We start from the raw sequence: 23,569 nt of genomic DNA, 5'->3' as shown, positions 1-23,569 counted from the left end.
ACGACTTTTAGTTTCCGAGATTTCGGACTTGTAAAATTTTAACGGCATCCACGATAGACCATATCTTACAGTATGGACCTGGTATCGGATACTGGAGTGTAGGGTCTGATTCGGTAATTGGATTTTCGGACTTGTAAAAATTTTCGAATTCGAAAGACCATATCTTACAGTATGGACCTGGTATCGGATACTGGAGAGTAGGGTCTGATTCCGGAAATTGGAATTTCGGACTTGTAAAAATTTTCGATTTCGAAAGATCATATCCTACAGTATGGACCTGGTATCGGATACTGGAGAGTAGGGTCTGGTTCGGGAAGTTAAAAAAAATTTCGGAAAATTACCATCCTCCGATCCGTCCCGGACCAATACGATTCTTTTACACTATGGAAGATCGGAAAAACTGAACTGACCGAATTTTGATACAACTTTTCGTTTCCCAGATTTCGGACTTGTAAAATTTTGGGATCAATAGACCATATCCTCCAGTATGGGTCTGGTATCGGAGACTGGCGAGTGTGCGCTTGGAGATTTGTATCCGAACCTTGTGTTTTGGAATAAGCAACTGGATTGTATATTACAATTTCAGTTTGATGGATCGAAAACCTGTAAAATTTTTGGAATCAATAGAACATAGCCTCCAGGATGGGACTGGAGAGGAGGGTCTGATTCGGGATATTAAAACATTATCTAAGTCCTACGCTGGAAAATATTTTCGGAAAATTCTCCTCCTCCGATCCATCCCAACCCGATACGATTCTTTTACACTATCGAAGATCGGAAAACCGTACGACCCGAATTTTGAGACGACTTTTAGTTTTTGAGAAAATCCAACTTTCACCTAAGTCGCATGCGTATCTTATATGTATATACGAGTTTTTTTACGCTTGCTCGAATAAATGGGTTGGTGTTTCGCTCTTGACAGGTTGTATGTCCGATTGTAAAAACACATCTATGATATATACCTATCTTATGTGTATGCGCGGTTCTGTTCCTTACATTGTTTTCAGATTGTGTAAAATATTCGGATTTTCGGACTTGTAAAATTTTCGGGATCAATACACCATATCCTTCAGTATGGGTCTGGTATCGGATACTGGAGAGTAGGGTCTGATTCGGGAAATTAAAAAATTTTCGGAAAATTACCCTCCTCCGATCCGATTCTTTTACACTATGGAAGATCGGAAAACTGTACAGACCGAATTTTGATACGACTTTTAATTTTCGAGAAAATCCAACTTTTACCTAACTCGCATGCGTATCTTATATGTATATACGAGTTTTTATGCTTGTTTGAATAAATGGATTCTTGAGTTTTACTATTCACCGTTTGTATGTCTGATGTCATAAACACGTCTATGACACATACCTATCTAATGTGTATACGCGGTTTTCTTCGTGGCCTTCGTAGACTGCGGTCCTCGCTCCGTCCAGAGTTCAAAATTCATCGTGAAATAGTTGTATGTTCATGGATCGCACAACGATGTGACAACTGGCTCTTAGTTTCTACGGATCAAGGGTATCAGAAAAAACTTAAAAATTGCGGGCAGCCCCCCTCGCGAGCGGTATGTTTAGGAAACTTCAGCACAAGCCTACGGGTCCTCACTCTATACATCCCGAAATCAATGTTCAACGTGAAATATCCGTTGGTTCATGGGTCGCAGAATCATCTGAGGACTCTAATTCACTTGTATGGATCAAGGGTGTCAGAAAAACTTGAAAATTGCGGGCAGCCCCCTCGCGAGCGGTATGTTTAGGAAACTTCAGCACAAGCCTACGGGTCCTCACTCTATACATCCCGAAATCAATGTTCAACGTGAAATATCCGTTGGTTCATGGGTCGCAGAATCATCTGAGGACTCTAATTCACTTGTATGGATCAAGGGTGTCAGAAAAACTTAAAATTTCATTGCGGGTTCTCACCCAGCGGTCGTGATGCTTTAACTCCGTTTCCGTGCTGCGGTCCTCGATGGATGCGTCACGAGATGATCAATATTCAACGTGAAATATCTGTTGGTTCGTGGATAATCTTATGAATCTTATTCAGTTGTATGGAGTAAGCGGTATACTCGATGACTTCGATTATTTAACACAACTTCATATGAGAATGTCCATGGTTGATGATTTCGATACTATACCACAGATAGAAACGTAACATATCAATAATCGATGGTATTTGCTTAATATGTCGAAAACGGTACGTCCTAGACGATTTTTGACGAGAACAATCCGCTACATTTCGATTATAAATTCAATGAGAGCACTTGGAAGCCTCTAAAACAGTTAGGAAGCCCAAAATCAATCAATCAATAATTATCTTATTGGAATCCACCGTATTGCTTTCAGGGACGTGTCGTAACCCGCGATGGACCGTTCGATCTAACATTTAAGGTAGGGTAAAAGATCGATATTCAGGTCCAAATTACTTCACACTCGATTATTTTACCATAGTTTTAAATATAGTACCTATATAGTGAGAGTATAGATAAATGTGAAACTCCGAGAATCCATCAGGCCTTCACCGATGCCTCCGCGAATAAAGTCAGGGCCAGAAATACAACCAACCTATGAATTTCAATTACACAGAACAATTTACTAATACAATTGTTACGAACCATCGTTTATCAAGCACGTATTTGACTTAGTTTTTGCATAAATTTACTCATTTACTGCGGAAGAACGCTCATTTATGTACATTCTGAGCCATATTGGTTAGAATTGGAATCTACAGACTGGCAGTGAAATTTTGGGCGTTAGAAGTTGGTTAGAAGGGTGCGGCTGCACTTTTGGGTCCAAAACCCTAAGCGATCTGTCCATACTCTCGCTATAAAGGTACTCTAGTTTTAAATAGGAATACATCAGTATTCAATTATTTTGATTCATTACCGTAGTTTTTTAATAGGAAAACAGCGATGGTCAATTATTCCGATTCTTCACCGTAACATCAAATGGAAAAATCTAATCAGTTGATGATTGCGAATATTTACCGTGATGGACCACCAGACGAGTTTCTTAACCAAAATTTCACGTAAACCATGATGCGCTCACCGAAAATTACCGAAATATGATTCTTGAGATGTAAATTCAAACTACCGCTCATGAAAGCTCGCAATGCTCCGCGTGATTCACATCACACGCTAAACGTTATCACGATAGTTTCTGCGATATAAAAATCTTGACACTTTGGATCAGCTATAGCAAATTGTTTACAGTTTGAACAACACATGATGGGAAATGAATACTTATTGCTCGATTGAGAAGCTTGCTGAAAGCGTTGTAGTGCTCGATTTGATGGTCGTAGAGCTTTGAGCAGTTCAAATTCCCCGTAACCAATATGTGAAATGAAAACGTTAATATCTTCGTTAGGAGTTGGTTTCAGTAATTTAGTTGCGTGAATCGAGTTCTCCGTGAAGCTCTGGTTAAGAAACACGTATCAGAATGCTTAAATTCGCACCTTATCTAGTGGTCCATTTTAAATGGGAATGTAACAATACTCGATGATTTCGATTACTTACCACAACTTCACATGAGAATGTTAATGGTCGATGATTTCGATAGAAATAAAGGTAAAATATCAATATTCGATGGATTTTGCTCGATATCTGGAAAATGATGCGTCCTACACGATTTCTGACGGCAACACACCCGCTACTTTTCAAATATGAATGCAATGAGACCACCGGAAGCCTCCAAAAAATTTATCAAACCTAAAAGATGTTGAATTTCATTGCGGGAACCCCCCAGTTGCGAACAACGGTATTGAAAAAGCTCCAGTAGGTTCATTGCTTTACGGTCCCCGTCAAAATCAGAACTGAGAACTCAAGAGGGAACTGATGCATTTGATTATGAGTAAAAATCAGAACTTCATAAAGAACTTGAGATAAAGGTGACCGCAGAAGAGGATCATAACTCTAGTAAAGATAAAAAGGGTGATGCGAAGATCCATATAGAGATGGATAAAAAACCATGTTTTGAAGCCCCAAAATCGTGAGAATGATTTTTTTTTGGGTCAAGGAGTGATGTAAATGAACTTGATGAGTTTATTTTAAATGTATACAATCCATTGACTGTGATGTACCCAAAACTTTTAATGAAGTTGAGAATAGAGCTGATAAAATTCAATGGCAGCAGGTCATTAAAGAGGAGCTTGACTTTCTCACATTCAACAATACTTGGAGTCTTGTACCAAAGCCTGAGGATAAAAATATTGTTGATTGTAAATGGATTTTTACAATTAAGAAGGATGAATTTGGGAAACCTAAAAAACATAAAGCGCGGGGTTAGTTGCTCGTGGCTTCAGTCAAAAAATAAGCTAAAGACTATGATGAAACTTTGACTCCTCTCGCTCGAATAGAATTCTGGTGGCTTTTACCAACCAATTTGATTTGCTAATTCACCAAACGGATGTAAAACAGCTTTTCTGAATGGAAATTTGAGAGAGAGGAAATTTATATGAGAATTGGGAACTGTACGAGGTCTGTCCGGAAAATATCGGTTGTTCACGTAGGCTGGAGTCGAAAATTAATTTTTTTTTGAATTCTCATAGTACTGTCACCTGATGGAAGCAACCTCATGGTTCCTCATATGAAAATTAAGTTATCTGGTAGCTTGGTGAGTTGCAAAAAGACTCATAAAAGGTCCTGACTACTTGCACAGCATGGTGTACATAATGATATGCACAAGACAGCTGATTTGTGCGCTGCAATAAGTATTTTATGCAAATATACAAGCAAGAACATTAAGATCTTGTGGCAGTACTTGAAAAGGGTATTACGATACCTATAAGGCTCAAAGAATTTGAAATTGACCTATACAAAGAAACTAATATTTACTGATATCTTGAGTGGTCACTGTGATTCTGATTGGGCAACAGATGAAAACGATAGAAAGAGCACGACAGGGGTCCTTATTTCAATTATTTGAAAACTGTACCATTTGTTGGAATACCAAAAGCAAAACTCTGTGGCTACCTCATCCACTGAATCAGAGTATATGGCGCTTTTTGAAGCTGTCAAGGAAGCTCTTTGGTTGAAATCGTTTCTGAGTAGTATTAATATGACTGCAATAACTCCCATTTTAATTTATGAAGACAACACCGGTTACATAAGTATTGCAAAGAATCCAAGTAGTCACAAAAGATCAAAACACATGCATGTAAAGTATAATTTTTCTAGAGAACCGGTAGAAAAAGGGCTAAAAAATGTGAAATATGTTCCAACAGGTGATCAGCTAGCCGATTTACTGACCAAACCGTTATCCACCATAAAATTCAAGAAATTAAGACCAGGGCCGGATCTTCAAAATTAGCAAAATTAGAAATTAGCAAGTCAAAATGCAAGTGGACTTGTCAAAAAATCCAAGTGGACTCGTCAAAATAAGTCTCCTTTGAATATATCCTTCAGCGCTCTCTAAGTGTTTTCTTTGCTCGCCAGGAGGATGCTGTATGTAGGATGCTGTGCTTCGCTAAAACTGTGGCCGGCGAGCATTATCATGATGGAACATCCAGTCACCGCTTGCCCGCAATTATTCAGGACGTATTCACCTGATAGAGCGTTGTAAAGTTTCCCTGGTCAGTTTCTTCTATAATCGTTGTACCGCGAGGAATATATTCATGATATCCAGGGTGCAATCCATTTGAGGACTGTGCTTTTGTCTCAGGGTCGTAGCCGTAGACTCATTTGAAGTAAAATTTAATGAATCTTCACCCTCGGTTATTTTACGAAAAAATAAAAGGAAACGCGAGCATGACACTTGACACGCATATTTTGATCAGTAATCTTTCTAATATCCGATTGAAAGCTATCGAAGTTCAATTGTAATATAGAGGAGGATAAAGTCCAGGCCATTATCTGTATTAAAATCTCAATTAATAAAACAATTTTCGATATTTTCCGGACAGACCTCGTACAGTTTCCAATCTCTTTTCAGTATCGTTTTGAGTAGAAAAGTTTCATTGCGGGTAGCCCGAACGGGAGTGGAAGATGAACCGACAATAAATTCCTAAGTTGGGACACTGTATTTTTCTTTTAGATTTGATTTACTTCAATAGTACGGTTTCTTATAGGAAATATAGTTTGATTTTTTTTTTAAATAAAAACGAACAAATGAATTATACACAGTTATTATCCATATTAAAAACGTCCGCCTCTTAGAAAACGTACGCTTACGCGTTTTCTAAACGTGTTTGCGTTTTCTAAACGTGTTTGCGTTTTGTTTGCGTTTTCTAAACGTGTTTGCGTTTTCTAAACGTGTTTGCGTTTTCTAAACGTGTTTGCGTTTTCTAAACGTGTTTGCGTTTTCTAAACGTGTTTGCGTTTTCTAAACGTGTTTGCGTTTTCTAAACATGTTTGCGTTTTCTAAACGTGTTTGCGTTTTCTAAACGTGTTTGCGTTTTCTAAACACGTTTGCGTTTTTTTAAACGCGTACGTTTTCTAAGAGGCGGACGTTTTTAATATGGATAATAACTGTGTATAATTCATTTGTTCGTTTTTATTTAAAAAAAAAATCAAACTATATTTCCTATAAGAAACCGTACTATTGAAGTAAATCAAATCTAAAAGAAAAATACAGTGTCCCAACTTAGGAATTTATTGTCGGTTCATCTTCCACTCCCGTTCGGGCTACCCGCAATGAAACTTTTCTACTCAAAACGATACTGAAAAGAGATTGGAAACTGTACGAGGTCTGTCCGGAAAATATCGAAAATTGTTTTATTAATTGAGATTTTAATACAGATAATGGCCTGGACTTTATCCTCCTCTATATTACAATTGAACTTCGATAGCTTTCAATCGGATATTAGAAAGATTACTGATCAAAATATGCGTGTCAAGTGTCATGCTCGCGTTTCCTTTTATTTTTTCGTAAAATAACGAGGGTGAAGATTCATTAAATTTTACTTCAAATGAGTCTACGGCTACGACCCTGAGACAAAAGCACAGTCCTCAAATGGATTGCACCCTGGATATCATGAATATATTCCTCGCGGTACAACGATTATAGAAGAAACTGACCAGGGAAACTTTACAACGCTCTATCAGGTGAATACGTCCTGAATAATTGCGGGCAAGCGGTGACTGGATGTTCCATCATGATAATGCTCGCCGGCCACAGTTTTAGCGAAGCACAGCATCCTACATACAGCATCCTCCTAAAGTCCAGATTTAGCTCCCTGCGACTTTTGTCTGTTTCCTTAGCTTACGTTTCAACTCGATAGAGGAGATCAAAGTAAACACTTAGAGAGCGCTGAAGGATATATTCAAAGGAGAGTTATTTTGACGAGTCCCCTTGAATTTTGACTTGCTAATTTCTAATTTTGCTAATTTTGAAGACCCAGCTCTGGTCTTAATTTCTTGAATTTTGTGGTGAAAACGGTTTGGTCAGTAAATCGGCTAGCTGATCACCTGTTGGAACATATTTCACATTTATTAGCACTTTTTCTACCTGTTCTCTAGAAAATGATACTTTACATCTATGTGTTTTGATCTTCCCTGCGACTTTTGTCTGTTTCCTTAGCTTACATTTCAACTCGATAGAGGAGAGCAAAGAAAACACTTAGAGAGCGCTGAAGGATATATTCAAAGGAGACTTATTTTGACGAGTCCACTTGGATTTTTTGACGAGTCTACTTGCATTTTGACTTGCTAATTTCTAATTTTGCTAATTTTGAAGATCCGGCCCTGGTCTTAATTTCTTGAATTTTATGGTGGATAACGGTTTGGTTAGTAAATCGGCTAGCTGATCACCTGTTGGAACATATTTCACATTTTTTAGCCCTTTTTCTACCTGTTCTCTAGAAAAATTATACTTTACATGCATGTGTTTTGATCTTTTGTGACTACTTGGATTCTCTGCAATACTTATGTAACCGGTGTTGTCTTCATAAATTAAAATGGGAGTTATTGCAGTCATATTAATACTACTCAGAAACGATTTCAACCAAAGAGCTTCCTTGACAGCTTCAAAAAGCGCCATATACTCTGATTCAGTGGATGAGGTAGCCACAGAGTTTTGCTTTTGGTATTCCAACAAATGGTACAGTTTTCAAATAATTGAAATAAGGACCCCTGTCGTGCTCTTTCTATCGTTTTCATCTGTTGCCCAATCAGAATCACAGTGACCACTCAAGATATCAGTAAATATTAGTTTCTTTGTATAGGTCAATTTCAAATTCTTTGAGCCTTATAGGTATCGTAATACCCTTTTCAAGTACTGCCACAAGATCTTAATGTTCTTGCTTGTATATTTGCATAAAATACTTATTGCAGCGCACAAATCAGCTGTCTTGTGCATATCATTATGTACACCATGCTGTGCAAGTAGTCAGGACCTTTTATGAGTCTTTTTGCAACTCACCAAGCTACCAGATAACTTAATTTTCATATGAGGAACCATGAGGTTGCTTCCATCAGGTGACAGTACTATGAGAATTCAAAAAAAAATTAATTTTCGACTCCAGCCTACGTGAACAACCGATATTTTCCGGACAGACCTCGTACAGTTCCAATTCTCATATAAATTTCCTCTCTCTCAAATTTCCATTCAGAAAAGCTGTTTTACATCCGTTTGGTGAATTAGCAAATCAAATTGGTTGGTAAAAGCCACCAGAATTCTATTCGAGCGAGAGGAGTCAAAGTTTCATCATAGTCTTTAGCTTATTTTTTGACTGAAGCCACGAGCAACTAACCCCGCGCTTTATGTTTTTTAGGTTTCCAAATTCATCCTTCTTAATTGTAAAAATCCATTTACAATCAACAATATTTTTATCCTCAGGCTTTGGTACAAGACTCCAAGTATTGTTGAATGTGAGAAAGTCAAGCTCCTCTTTAATGACCTGCTGCCATTGAATTTTATCAGCTCTATTCTCAACTTCATTAAAAGTTTTGGGTACATCACAGTCAATGGATTGTATACATTTAAAATAAACTCATCAAGTTCATTTACATCACTCCTTGACCCAAAAAAAAATCATTCTCACGATTTTGGGGCTTCAAAACATGGTTTTTTATCCATCTCTATATGGATCTTCGCATCACCCTTTTTATCTTTACTAGAGTTATGATCCTCTTCTGCGGTCACCTTTATCTCAAGTTCTTTATGAAGTTCTGATTTTGACTCATAATCAAATGCATCAGTTCCCTCTTGAGTTCTCAGTTCTGATTTTGACGGGGACCGTAAAGCAATGAACCTACTGGAGCTTTTTCAATACCGTTGTTCGCAACTGGGGGGTTCCCGCAATGAAATTCAACATCTTTTAGGTTTGATAAATTTTTTGGAGGCTTCCGGTGGTCTCATTGCATTCATATTTGAAAAGTAGCGGGTGTGTTGCCGTCAGAAATCGTGTAGGACGCATCATTTTCCAGATATCGAGCAAAATCCATCGAATATTGATATTTTACCTTTATTTCTATCGAAATCATCGACCATTAACATTCTCATGTGAAGTTGTGGTAAGTAATCGAAATCATCGAGTATTGTTACATTCCCATTTAAAATGGACCACTAGATAAGGTGCGAATTTAAGCATTCTGATACGTGTTTCTTAACCAGAGCTTCACGGAGAACTCGATTCACGCAACTAAATTACTGAAACCAACTCCTAACGAAGATATTAACGTTTTCATTTCACATATTGGTTACGGGGAATTTGAACTGCTCAAAGCTCTACGACCATCAAATCGAGCACTACAACGCTTTCAGCAAGCTTCTCAATCGAGCAATAAGTATTCATTTCCCATCATGTGTTGTTCAAACTGTAAACAATTTGCTATAGCTGATCCAAAGTGTCAAGATTTTTATATCGCAGAAACTATCGTGATAACGTTTAGCGTGTGATGTGAATCACGCGGAGCATTGCGAGCTTTCATGAGCGGTAGTTTGAATTTACATCTCAAGAATCATATTTCGGTAATTTTCGGTGAGCGCATCATGGTTTACGTGAAATTTTGGTTAAGAAACTCGTCTGGTGGTCCATCACGGTAAATATTCGCAATCATCAACTGATTAGATTTTTCCATTTGATGTTACGGTGAAGAATCGGAATAATTGACCATCGCTGTTTTCCTATTAAAAAAACTACGGTAATGAATCAAAATAATTGAATACTGATGTATTCCTATTTAAAACTAGAGTACCTTTATAGCGAGAGTATGGACAGATCGCTTAGGGTTTTGGACCCAAAAGTGCAGCCGCACCCTTCTAACCAACTTCTAACGCCCAAAATTTCACTGCCAGTCTGTAGATTCCAATTCTAACCAATATGGCTCAGAATGTACATAAATGAGCGTTCTTCCGCAGTAAATGAGTAAATTTATGCAAAAACTAAGTCAAATACGTGCTTGATAAACGATGGTTCGTAACAATTGTATTAGTAAATTGTTCTGTGTAATTGAAATTCATAGGTTGGTTGTATTTCTGGCCCTGACTTTATTCGCGGAGGCATCGGTGAAGGCCTGATGGATTCTCGGAGTTTCACATTTATCTATACTCTCACTATATAGGTACTATATTTAAAACTATGGTAAAATAATCGAGTGTGAAGTAATTTGGACCTGAATATCGATCTTTTACCCTACCTTAAATGTTAGATCGAACGGTCCATCGCGGGTTACGACACGTCCCTGAAAGCAATACGGTGGATTCAATAAGATAATTATTGATTGATTGATTTTGGGCTTCCTAACTGTTTTAGAGGCTTCCAAGTGCTCTCATTGAATTTATAATCGAAATGTAGCGGATTGTTCTCGTCAAAAATCGTCTAGGACGTACCGTTTTCGACATATTAAGCAAATACCATCGATTATTGATATGTTACGTTTCTATCTGTGGTATAGTTTCGAAATCATCAACCATGGACATTCTCATATGAAGTTGTGTTAAATAATCGAAGTCATCGAGTATACCGCTTACTCCATACAACTGAATAAGATTCATAAGATTATCCACGAACCAACAGATATTTCACGTTGAATATTGATCATCTCGTGACGCATCCATCGAGGACCGCAGCACGGAAACGGAGTTAAAGCATCACGACCGCTGGGTGAGAACCCGCAATGAAATTTTAAGTTTTTCTGACACCCTTGATCCATACAAGTGAATTAGAGTCCTCAGATGATTCTGCGACCCATGAACCAACGGATATTTCACGTTGAACATTGATTTCGGGATGTATAGAGTGAGGACCGTAGGTTGTGCTGAAGTTTCCTAAACATACCGCTCGCGAGGGGGGCTGCCGCAATTTTCAAGTTTTTCTGACACCCTTGATCCATACAAGTGAATTAGAGTCCTCAGATGATTCTGCGACCATGAACCAACGGATATTTCACGTTGAACATTGATTTCGGGATGTATAGAGTGAGGACCCGTAGGCTTGTGCTGAAGTTTCCTAAACATACCGCTCGCGAGGGGGGCTGCCCGCAATTTTTAAGTTTTTTCTGATACCCTTGATCCGTAGAAACTAAGAGCCAGTTGTCACATCGTTGTGCGATCCATGAACATACAACTATTTCACGATGAATTTTGAACTCTGGACGGAGCGAGGACCGCAGTCTACGAAGGCCACGAAGAAAACCGCGTATACACATTAGATAGGTATGTGTCATAGACGTGTTTATGACATCAGACATACAAACGGTGAATAGTAAAACTCAAGAATCCATTTATTCAAACAAGCATAAAAACTCGTATATACATATAAGATACGCATGCGAGTTAGGTAAAAGTTGGATTTTCTCGAAAATTAAAAGTCGTATCAAAATTCGGTCTGTACAGTTTTCCGATCTTCCATAGTGTAAAAGAATCGGATCGGAGGAGGGTAATTTTCCGAAAATTTTTTAATTTCCCGAATCAGACCCTACTCTCCAGTATCCGATACCAGACCCATACTGAAGGATATGGTGTATTGATCCCGAAAATTTTACAAGTCCGAAAATCCGAATATTTTACACAATCTGAAAACAATGTAAGGACAGAACCGCGCATAACATAAGATAGGTATATATCATAGATGTGTTTTTACAATCGGACATACAACCTGTCAAGAGCGAAACACCAACCCATTTATTCGAGCAAGCGTAAAAAAACTCGTATATACATATAAGATACGCATGCGACTTAGGTGAAAGTTGGATTTTCTCAAAAACTAAAAGTCGTCTCAAAATTCGGGTCGTACGGTTTTCCGATCTTCGATAGTGTAAAAGAATCGTATCGGGTTGGGATGGATCGGAGGAGGAGAATTTTCCGAAAATATTTTCCAGCGTAGGACTTAGATAATGTTTTAATATCCCGAATCAGACCCTCCTCTCCAGTCCCATCCTGGAGGCTATGTTCTATTGATTCCAAAAATTTTACAGGTTTTCGATCCATCAAACTGAAATTGTAATATACAATCCAGTTGCTTATTCCAAAACACAAGGTTCGGATACAAATCTCCAAGCGCACACTCGCCAGTCTCCGATACCAGACCCATACTGGAGGATATGGTCTATTGATCCCAAAATTTTTACAAGTCCGAAATCTGGGAAACGAAAAGTTGTATCAAAATTCGGTCAGTTCAGTTTTTCCGATCTTCCATAGTGTAAAAGAATCGTATTGGTCCGGGACGGATCGGAGGATGGTAATTTTCCGAAATTTTTTTTAACTTCCCGAACCAGACCCTACTCTCCAGTATCCGATACCAGGTCCATACTGTAGGATATGATCTTTCGAAATCGAAAATTTTTACAAGTCCGAAATTCCAATTTCCGGAATCAGACCCTACTCTCCAGTATCCGATACCAGGTCCATACTGTAAGATATGGTCTTTCGAATTCGAAAATTTTTACAAGTCCGAAAATCCAATTACCGAATCAGACCCTACACTCCAGTATCCGATACCAGGTCCATACTGTAAGATATGGTCTATCGTGGATGCCGTTAAAATTTTACAAGTCCGAAATCTCGGAAACTAAAAGTCGTATCAAAATTCGGTCAGTACAGTTTTCCGATCTTCGATAATGGAAAAGAATCGCATCGGTCCGCAACGGATCGGTCGAGGGTGATTTTCCGAAAATTTTCCAATTTCCCAAATCAGACCCTAATCTACAGTATCAGATACCGACCCATACTGCAAGATACGGTCTCTCGAAACCGAAAATTTTTACAAGTCCAAAAATCCAATTACCGAATCAGACCCTAATCTACAGTCTCCGATACCAGGCCCATACTGTAAGATACGGTCTTCCGAAGCCGAAAATTTTTACAAGTCCGAAATCTCGAAAACGAAAAGTCGTATCGAAATTCGGTCCGTACAGTTTTCCGATCTTCGATAGCGTAAAAGAATCGCATCGGTCCGCGCCGGATCGGACGAGGGTGATTTTCCGAAAATTTTCCAATTTCCCGAATCAGACCCTAATCTACAGTATCTGATACCGACCCATATGGAAAGATACGGTCTCTCGAAACTGAAAAATTTTACAAGTCCGAAAATCCGAATTTTTTTGCACAATCTGGCAACACTGTACGGAAAAATAAACTAATTTCTCACCCCATCTGGCAACACTGTAAAATGCAATGTTGCAAAATTTCACCAATAAATAAATCATTTATTTACATGCACCACGCGGCAACGCTGCTGCGCCATCTTAAAAAATACACCATTGCATAACCCGAAAAATGAAGGGGCATTATTACACCATTGCATAACCCGCATATTGAAGGGGCAACATGCAATACTTTCTTTTTACAGCGTTGCCATATTGTACAATAATCCCTATACAACGCTGTAATTTAATTCATATTTTTCTGCACAATCATGCAACGCTGTTGGATAATTTACTGCGCTAAAATCCCCATTTTTACCCTACTTATTTTCCTACAGTATTTAAAAATAAAAAACAGTCGGATGAGAAAACAAGAGAGTTTGCGAGTAAACTATGTCAGGCAGACATTGACAGTCTACAACAATTCAAAGTAGAGCCGACAGAGTGGAAAATAGAGAACGGCCGAATCCTAAACATTAGTAGTGCAAATACTCCAGCAGTATTTTTTGAGTTGAAGAAAAGAGGGATTGCATTCGAAGGAACTCTAGAAGAAGCCAGAAAATATCTACTCCGGCTTGAAAAGAAAGCATTTCCAAATACAAGCGAGACGGCTGAGAGGAGCGAGGAGACTAAGGAATCTGACGACCAAACAGGAGGCTACGTGAACCCGATCCGAATTTACAATAATCCTGAAAACTTCATCCAGATAAAATTACTGAGAACACGCCCATAACCCCTGGACTAGAAAACGTCACTCTAGAAAACGATTGGGAAAACTTATCGTGTGACCAAAGGTATTCATACGCATTTAACGAGAGCTTTACAACCGAAGAAAACTTAAATTCGGGAATCGGATATCAAACGAACGATTTCTACGAAGCAATCATGCCGCAGGATCTGGTGTTAGGTAACCCAAACAACTACCAAATCAAAGTCAAAGTTGAAGCTTTACCAAAATTTTCTGGCGGAGATAACGAAAATATCAAGACTTTCCTTGCGAATTATGAGGATCAGTTGAGAGAACATTCAGTTGCGGAGAAGAAATATTACTTGTGGAACTGCTTACAAGGAGGAGCTAAGAAATTCTACGAAAATGAGAGAACGGAGTTCCAAGCATGCGGAACCTACGAAGAAATTAAAAAGAAACTACTAAAAAAATTCGAATCGGTAGAAACGGACTGGTTAATGTGAACGCAGAGAAAACAAGGGAACGAGAAAATCCTCATGATTACGTTGAAGACATGAGATATTTAGCATCTAGATTCAACGCTAAACTTCCGGAAAATTTAATCATTTTGCAAACAATTCAAGGGCTTCAAGAGAAATACAAACAAGCCATTGCCATTGCAATGAGGGCAAGCGCTAGCGAGCCCTCAACCCCATAAGAACCAACCCCCCCCAACAACCTTGTATGTGGTAAACAACCTTGTCTTCATCCCTCTTAGAGGACAGAAAATAATGGTACTTGTTTCGCTTATCTTGGATCTCTCGTTCCACTTCCGCGTCCCACCAGTATGGCTTACGCCTCGAGTTATCTTCTTCACAAACTCCTAAGGCCTCACTGGCCGCAGAGTGAATACAATCCTTAATGAATTGATAATGCTCCTCAGTGCTACTAAAAGACCTCTCCACCAACTTTTCATCCAGCCTTTGCCTGTACAGACGTTTAACGCTATCATGGTGGAGACTATCGATATTATACTGTAGTGGTATCGGGCAAAGACCTACGAGGTCTTTACCGATCCACTTGGAGGAAGTTGGTTTGGGGACATGGCAAGTCGTGAGATATCGCGGATTTCCATGCCAGTGACAGGGTCAGGTGTGTTAGATGCGAGTTTTTGAGACGCGATTGTTTATGTCCGCGCGCGGAGCTTGCGGCAAGAGTGACCCCGGCTTCCGGCGATTCGGAAGTCGGAGTTGGGCACGGAAGCTTCGGGCGTTGGCATAAAAGCTCGCGGAAGCCGCTCGTGCGGGGTTAGTCGGTGTGAGGTGTAAAGACCCGAGACATAACCCGGTCCGGCCCCTGTTAGAGCAGCTTGTCAAGAATATAGTGTACATCGTAAGATATAAAGTGTGGTTCCATTTTCCCCCATAGAGTTCCCACTACATAGTGTAGGCGCCGCGCTTTCTTTGAAAAAAGTTAATCAGTAGCGATCCCGGTACCCCTTTGTAATTTGTAAAAAATCGCGTTGTATTAAAGTGTAATTGTATCAGTGTAAGTGTATTATCGTTATTAAAAATCGTATTTATCGGAATTTATCTTCGTAATTTATCGTGTTCTAAGAATATCGAGAGGCCGCATCATGCAGAAAGGTTGGCAATCTGCGGCTACCTTACTCCAACTGATGACATACAAATGCGAGAAGATCAAGACCTGAATGATAAGTTGGACGGATCAATCTAGCATGATGCTGCCGGAAGACCCCTTGCATCCAGTGCCTTGGACAAGAATGGATGAACTCTTGGCAAAACTCCGAATTGATGTACCTATTTCACAACCGGATTCGAATGACTACAGGATTACATTGCACTGCTTCAACAAGGAAACCTCGGCACTCAAGAATGCGTTAATAATGACAAGCAGAATAGAGTGGAAGTCGCCTAAGACGACAGTATTTTTCAATGCATTTCATGCTGATTTACTATCAATTGTGAATGAATGTCTCTCTACACACAAGTTTCAAATTTTTACAAAAAGAAACTGCATATACAAATGGAAATCTCCCGAACAGCTTGTTGAACACGAAATCTCATATGTCCTGTCGCTCCAGATTGGTAGTACTTGATACAAAATTGACAAATCTGGAAAGAAAAATTGAATATCTTGAAGCCAGAGTTACCAAAGGAGAAACCCTCACCTGAAATGATCAGATCCCTCAACTCATTGAGAAGCCATAAGATATTTCCTGAAGTCAAATTAGAAATCTCTTCATCTACACATATTCATCTTGTTTTTTGAATATAGTTCGCTAATTTGTAAGTCATTTTCCTGAATTTTTTATAAGTCTATCTACTTTTTAATTTTGTTTTTCAACATACATTATTCTGTAGCTTAATACTTTATTTACTTTAAAATTTTTCTCACACCAGTTCTCTGAAAAACTATTCGGTACAGCCAAATTCTTGCAATTGAGTCTCTAATGTTGTTGTTTTTGCTATTTTGTAAATTGAGTTTTTGGGAGTTTTAATTTCTTAGGGGAGGATATTTTTCAATTTAACTGTATGTATTCAAGTTATTTTTTGCTTAAAAAGTGAAAAAGAAAGAAAGATGCAGCCATACAGTGATCAGCCAGATAAACTTCAGAAAAGGAAGTTCAAAAAAATGAAGCAAATGATATCTGATAAGCTGCAAAACTTCAGAGACGAGGAGGTCTCTGACTCAGAACAAGTAGATCTAAGTATTGAACTTCATCCCATCAAGCATTATGTTGATGATAAAGATGAGATGATAGAGCAAATGTTCACTTCTCTAGGTCCAACATTGATCCAAAACATGTTACCACCCTTGTTGAAGACTGTTCCTCTAAACGAACTGAAAGCAGACTGTTTGATCCAACTCTTAGGAATGTCTAAAAAACGAATTTTCACTTCAATTGATGGCAAGGAACTTCAGTCATCATCAGAGTCAGATTTCGACTCAGATGCTTCCTCCAGCTCGGAAAAGAAATCGGTAAAGTCCAAGAAGGTCCCAGTTCAGACCAAAGCTGCTAAACTAAATCGTGGAAAGGTGAGTAAGTTTGTTTTACTAGCTTAAGTAAAGTGTTGATTAAGAAATGGTTCGTTCGATGTCCACCGAAAAAAGCAATTAAATTATTTCATGTCAAAATACATTTTTTTCAAGAGTTCGAAGGGAGAAGAGTTCGGGGTCCCTGTAGCAACAGTTCAAAAGACATTGGTTTGTTATTTTCCTACAGTATTTAAAAATAAAAAACAGTCGGATGAGAAAACAAGAGAGTTTGCGAGTAAACTATGTCAGGCAGACATTGACAGTCTACAACAATTCAAAGTAGAGCCGACAGAGTGGAAAATAGAGAACGGCCGAATCCTAAACATTAGTAGTGCAAATACTCCAGCAGTATTTTTTGAGTTGAAGAAAAGAGGGATTGCATTCGAAGGAACTCTAGAAGAAGCCAGAAAATATCTACTCCGGCTTGAAAAGAAAGCATTTCCAAATACAAGCGAGACGGCTGAGAGGAGCGAGGAGACTAAGGAATCTGACGACCAAACAGGAGGCTACGTGAACCCGATCCGAATTTACAATAATCCTGAAAACTTCATCCCAGATAAAATTACTGAGAACACGCCCATAACCCCTGGACTAGAAAACGTCACTCTAGAAAACGATTGGGAAAACTTATCGTGTGACCAAAGGTATTCATACGCATTTAACGAGAGCTTTACAACCGAAGAAAACTTAAATTCGGGAATCGGATATCAAACGAACGATTTCTACGATGCAATCATGCCGCAGGATCTGTTGTTAGGTAACCCAAACAACTACCAAATCAAAGTCAAAGTTGAAGCTTTACCAAAATTTTCTGGCGGAGATAACGAAAATATCAAGACTTTCCTTGCGAATTATGAGGATCAGTTGAGAGAACTTTCAGTTGCGGAGAAGAAATATTACTTGTGGAACTGCTTACAAGGAGGAGCTAAGAAATTCTACGAAAATGAGAAAGCGGAGTTCCAAGCATGCGAAACCTACGAAGAAATTAAAAAGAAACTACTAAAAAAATTCGAATCGGTAGAAACGGACTGGTTAATGTGAACGCAGAGAAAACAAGGGGAACGAGAAAATCCTCATGATTACGTTGAAGACATGAGATATTTAGCATCTAGATTCAACGCTAAACTTCCGGAAAATTTAATCATTTTGCAAACAATTCAAGGGCTTCAAGAGAAATACAAACAAGCCATTGCCATTGCAATGAGGGCAAGCGCTAGCGAGCCCTCAACCCCCATAAGAACCAACCCCCCTCCCCCAACATTCAATCTCCCTGGGTGCCTCGAATGGGCCCCTGGCCTTGGCCGGGGACGAGCGGATTTCGAACTTGGACGCTGAATCCGGTGTGCTTTTCTTCGAGACAAAATACCGTGGGAAGCCTCGCAGATTCTGGATTACATGGATTTGTCTCCGGAGAGGAGCAGACCGTGTTCAGCGGAAAAGAGGCGAGTTTGCACATGCACTGACGGGCCCCGGCCAATATGACATCAGCGGCCGGAAGTGAGGACTGTCATATTGCTCCCAGCGCTTTTCCAACTACCTATCTCTTTTAGCCGGCCACCAGGCTGCGCCCGGAGCAATGTGACAACGGTGGTCGTCTCCTTGAACGAAGATGCGCTCAGAGATGCACAGACAGGGCCATGCATGCTGAGTCCGAGTTTTTGGCCCTGCCTAAACCGTGGGAACGGACTTGTTTCAGCCTCGGTTTAGGCCCAGGAAAACTCTGGAAAAATCAAGATCGCCAGTCGCTCTTCGTTCACGGTTACGGTCCGTTCATCCCACTCCCGTCAACGTAGGTGTCACTCGTTCTTTTCGTAATCCTAAAGTTCCAAGTCGCAAAGTCCCGGACAAGGCCAGGAGCCCCTTCCCGCCGTGCCGCGATTTTCCACCCCCTTGTCTGTTTTTCGCGTCGATAATCCTCGATGATTAGCGTTTATGTTCCGAGAGTCTGCTGTGTGTGTGTTTCTGAGTGCACTCTGTAAAGTGTGTTTTTCTGTAGAGTGTTCCTTGTTTAAGTGTACTCTTCTTAAATAAATCGCGTAAAAGTGACTGTTTGTTGCGAACTTGTGTCCCTTGGATTTAAGCAGCCTATATTGCCGTGCCGTGCTGGGTAAGCCCAATTTCAGTTTCTCCCCCTTACTACCCCCCCCCCCAAAGAGTTCACGGAGCTGGTCGTAGCTCCCCCCCCCCCCATTTACGACCTGGTGGAACCGCCCCCTTTTATTTGTGTTATGCTGTTTTGTGGTTCTGGTTCCTAGTCGCCCCTGCAACGCACCCTGAGAGATCTGCAGCCCCGCGTTCCAATTGGTGGAGGCGCCGGGTAGTTGGACATTCCTTTTGAATCTCCATTGAGCCAACTACTTTCCCTGTTCTCGCAGCCAAAGCAAAACCTCCCCTAAATTTCATAGCTCTACCACTAAAATTTTTGTTGTTGTATTAATTTATATTTCAAGTCTCTTATTTGCAATTTTGTTCGCTTTTTCAAGTTTTTTTTCAGGTTTCAAGCCCCCTAGCAAGCCATATATTTCGCTGTTTCTTTGTCATTTTTCTTCCTTTTCCTTTTTTTAAGTGTATTCTCTTTTGATTGCTTAATCTGAAGGGTAGTTATTTATTTAATTGATCGTTTTTTTCTTTTTTTCTTAAATTTTATCGCTCATTTCTGTCTCTCGGGAAAGTGCCCATTGATTATTTCTGGAATTCTCATCATGTGTTACTTAGGACCTAAAAGACAGGAACACCCATAAATCGTGTTATCGCAAACCCTCCCCTTCCGCGCATACCGCAAGGAAATACTCGCGCCGTTGCGCAATTCCACGCCGTATTAACCGTTGGCTTAAACCGTGTGCGCACCAACTCACACTGAATTTTCCTCATTCATTGTGTTGTTAAATTTTTTTCTTGCTCTCAAAAAACCATCCTCTTGGACCCGCACCCCCAGCCGCCCTACGCGCGTTATCGCGGGTTTATTTGTGTAAAGTAGATTTAAATTTTTTTTTACTCTCAGTAACCGGGATCTAGCCCTAAATTTTCGGGCAGCTTTTTGAACCAACAACATTCTTAAAATTAATTCAGGATACTTCATGTTTTCTTTTTTTTGACCGAACTGTGCCGAGTTGCATGTGAATGCACACCTTCACCCTTTTAGCGCATGGTCGGGTTATCGACGTCGAATTTTCCACGGTTGTACCACTCTTAGAGGAAGAGGGCCTTCTAGTCAGGGACACTGAGGTGAAGATCTCTGAAGTCCTCGACTTGCTGAAGTCCATTCCCGCGCATAAACTTGTAGAGTGTATCGAGAACCGAAAACCCGGTTTCATTGACCGTTCGATCCCTTGTCGGTTGAATATCCTTTGCGCACGGTATAAAAGCGTGGAAGATTACGACCGTGACACCCGTGCCAAAAATCCTTCACTAATCGACATTGTTTACAGTGACGACGGTCACATTACTAATTTACACGCGTTAAAAAGCCGTCAGCTTGAGATTGAATTAGCCAAGCGAGGCTACGTATATACATATAAGCAGTTAGCCCTCGCGCGTGCCGCGCTTTCGCGGATAATCGAGAGTGGATGTGCCACCCCCTCCCCTCCGTCACATTGCATTAGGACTCGCGCCGACGTCCGGCGAGAAAGGTGGTCCACCGACCCAGGGGCAACCCCAAGTCCGCAGACAGGTATTTTCGTTCCATATCAAGACTATATACAGTCCCACCCTACCGAACTAAATCAGACTTCGAGTGAGACCGCTGGACCGAGTGATGCGACGTCCTTGAGACAAAACTCTGGCCTGCTGCTTGACTCGGGCATTGGCACTTCTCCTCGCGACAGCGCCGCGTGGGTTCTATTCCGGGAGTCTCTAGGTCGGATTTCCTCAGAAACAGATACCTCGCCCCCAGGTTCCGTTCATTCGGAGGATTCGGAGGATCCAGCTGCTGACAATCTAGCCATGGCGGAGCTACTACCTAACAATTTGTGCAAACTACCCATAGCCCCATTCTCAGGGAAGACCCAAGATGACCTTGAAGATTTCGTGGACTCAATAGATCGGCTGCGACGCACCTACAACTGGAACGACGCAAGCGTTCGGGAGGTTTTTGAGTATTTCCTCAGAAAAACTGCTAGACTATGGTTTGACAACAATTTCGAGGCCTTAAATGCGCTGCCATGGGCGGACCTGAAAACTTCCTTCAAAACCCGTTTCCAGCCCACCATGGCGCGTACTACTCGGCGATCCTTCCAAACACGGGCCCAGAAATCACATGAGCGGCCTTTGGACTACCTGGATGTGATGCTTCGTTACAGGAGAAATCTGAAGGATCCCGTCTCGGACGAAACGTTCATCGATCAGCTTATGCTAGGACTGAAGCCGAAAGTCAGAAAACTTGCGAGAGAACAGCGGATCACTACCGTCCCTGAACTAGTGGAAAATATCACCTTCGCTCAGGAATGCCTAGACTCTGACAGTGAAGATAGCTCTGACGAGGACTCATCGGCTCGAAAGGGAGCAAAATTAAAGAAGCGAGCCCTCGCAGCTAGAGTGGAGCTTGTCGAATCCTTCATAAGGTCCAAATTCCCCGATGGATCTGTAGCAGTGCGGGATCAAATACCTGAGAGCCCTGATCCATCAGTAGCCAAATTGGACAAACTAATCGCCGTCATCAGCCAGAATTTCAGCCTACCATCCTCTCAGCAACCACCACTCGAGCCAAAACTCGCCGCGCCCAGCCCCGCAGAAGAAAAGTTGGACACGTTAATCGCGGTCATCGGGAAGGCATTTCCGGGCCTTGATGACAGGACTCCAGCATCGAAAATAGCAACCACCTCGCGTGAACCGCCTGTTACCGGTGCAACTCGCCCTTTCATTTTGTCCGCGAGTGCCCTGAGCCACCCCCGAAACCGAACGATCGTGAGAACCCAAGGGTGGCCAACCGCGTCCCTATGACCCTCACAGCCGGTCAAACTCTATGGACCGCACGAAAGCAGGTAAACCTATTTGTCAACTGTGTGGGGCCCCAAATCACCAAGCCTTATCATGCCCAAAATTAAGTGTGGCTGCGGCCCTGCAGACGGAAAAAAACGCGTAATGCCTCACGCCAGTTCAGACTCAACCAGAGCGAAAATAGAGGCACATAAAGAGTCACCTCCAGCGATATTTTGGGCGGCCGCCCGCCATGAGACGGTCATTAAACCCGGGGAATCCGCCGTGTTGCAGGTCGACGTGCCTAGGGGTCGTGACCTCGAACAGGGCGCGTATATGTTTAATCCAACCCTTCCACCGGAGTTACAGGTAACCCCGGTAAATCCAATTGTATTTTTTTCACCGAATCGGTTTGTAGTTACAGCCCGTAATACGTCAAACACTGTCTTGAGAATAACTGCGCACAATCAGCTGGGATTTGTGCAAAGAACATCTGACGCAGCACCCAAGGTTAGTGTGCCACCAACTCATGTTCAACTAGTGTCGGATAACGAGCAAGGCCACGCAAGACGACCCCGAGTCCTTGTCATCGGGGATCTTCATGTACGTGGTGTTTGTGCGCTTATTGAATCACAGCTGAGTCAGCTGGCAGAAGTAGAATGCCATGGCTCTCCGAATGTGACATTCAATCGCGCCATCGCCAAGTTGCAGGAATTATTGCCCTCTACAGGTGACAACACAATTGCGGTGTTAATAGTCGGAGGCGAGGACCTGGAATGCTCCCCGGTTCAGCACAACTTCCCAGCCTTTGTAAATAACTTACCACTGGCTGAAATAAAGGCCCTTACAGACAAATTGCCGACGGTACTGGCTCCAATATTACCACGGTACGACAAGGAAGGACTCAATGGCAAAATTAAACTGATAAATATTTCAGTTCGAGGACAGCTCACATTGGCACCGAGTCGCTATGAGTTTAAAGCACCCATCCTTGACGAAGATAGGCTGACACGCGAGACCTTTGACCATAACGGATTTCAACTGAATGATGTGGGGCGAAGTATATTTGCTCAGGCGATCTCAGCTGAGCTAAAATCGATCCTCCCAAAAATGAGCACTCCAGACCCGGTTTTATCCGTGAAACCGAGCGAACCCAGGAAACTCAACCTATGCAAACCCTTACGAGTAACAGGCGAAATAAACGATGTAAAAACAGACTTACTGTTCGATACGGGAAGTGGGGTGAACATCCTCCACCCTGATGTAGTCCCTAAGGGAGATATTTACCCTGTGACTGACGTCCAACTAGTTACAGCGTCGAGTCAAGAATTCGAACCCTTGGGCCAAACTGTTTTTACTGCGAAGTTTGGAAATGAGGAAGTGCAGCATACAGCTTTTGTGGCCTCTGAGC

General features: G+C 41.1%; 3 protein-coding genes across 3 annotated transcripts in view; 1 reads left to right on the top strand and 2 right to left on the bottom strand.

The window, feature by feature from the left end:
• Positions 1-23,569, bottom strand: part of LOC109041644 (protein D3) — a 427,804-nt gene that overhangs the window by 344,342 nt on the left and 59,893 nt on the right. The gene's annotated exons all lie outside the window — the stretch shown is intronic.
• The window catches only part of LOC109035698 (putative odorant-binding protein A5), a 119,639-nt gene that overhangs the window by 42,937 nt on the left and 53,133 nt on the right, over positions 1-23,569 (bottom strand). The gene's annotated exons all lie outside the window — the stretch shown is intronic.
• LOC140224839 (uncharacterized) lies at positions 14,923-19,375 on the top strand. The gene is made up of 2 exons (XM_072301620.1): positions 14,923-15,830; positions 17,245-19,375. The coding sequence occupies exon 2, from the start codon at positions 17,335-17,337 to the stop codon at positions 18,283-18,285; it is 951 nt and encodes a 316-aa protein (XP_072157721.1). The 5' UTR covers positions 14,923-15,830; positions 17,245-17,334; the 3' UTR covers positions 18,286-19,375.

The sequence above is a fragment of the Bemisia tabaci genome, chromosome 6 (assembly GCF_918797505.1).
Source record: "Bemisia tabaci chromosome 6, PGI_BMITA_v3".
Lineage (NCBI taxonomy): Eukaryota > Metazoa > Arthropoda > Insecta > Hemiptera > Aleyrodidae > Bemisia > Bemisia tabaci.
The sequence above is the reverse complement of the archived record's forward strand: the minus strand, read 5'-3'. Positions and strand labels throughout refer to the sequence as shown.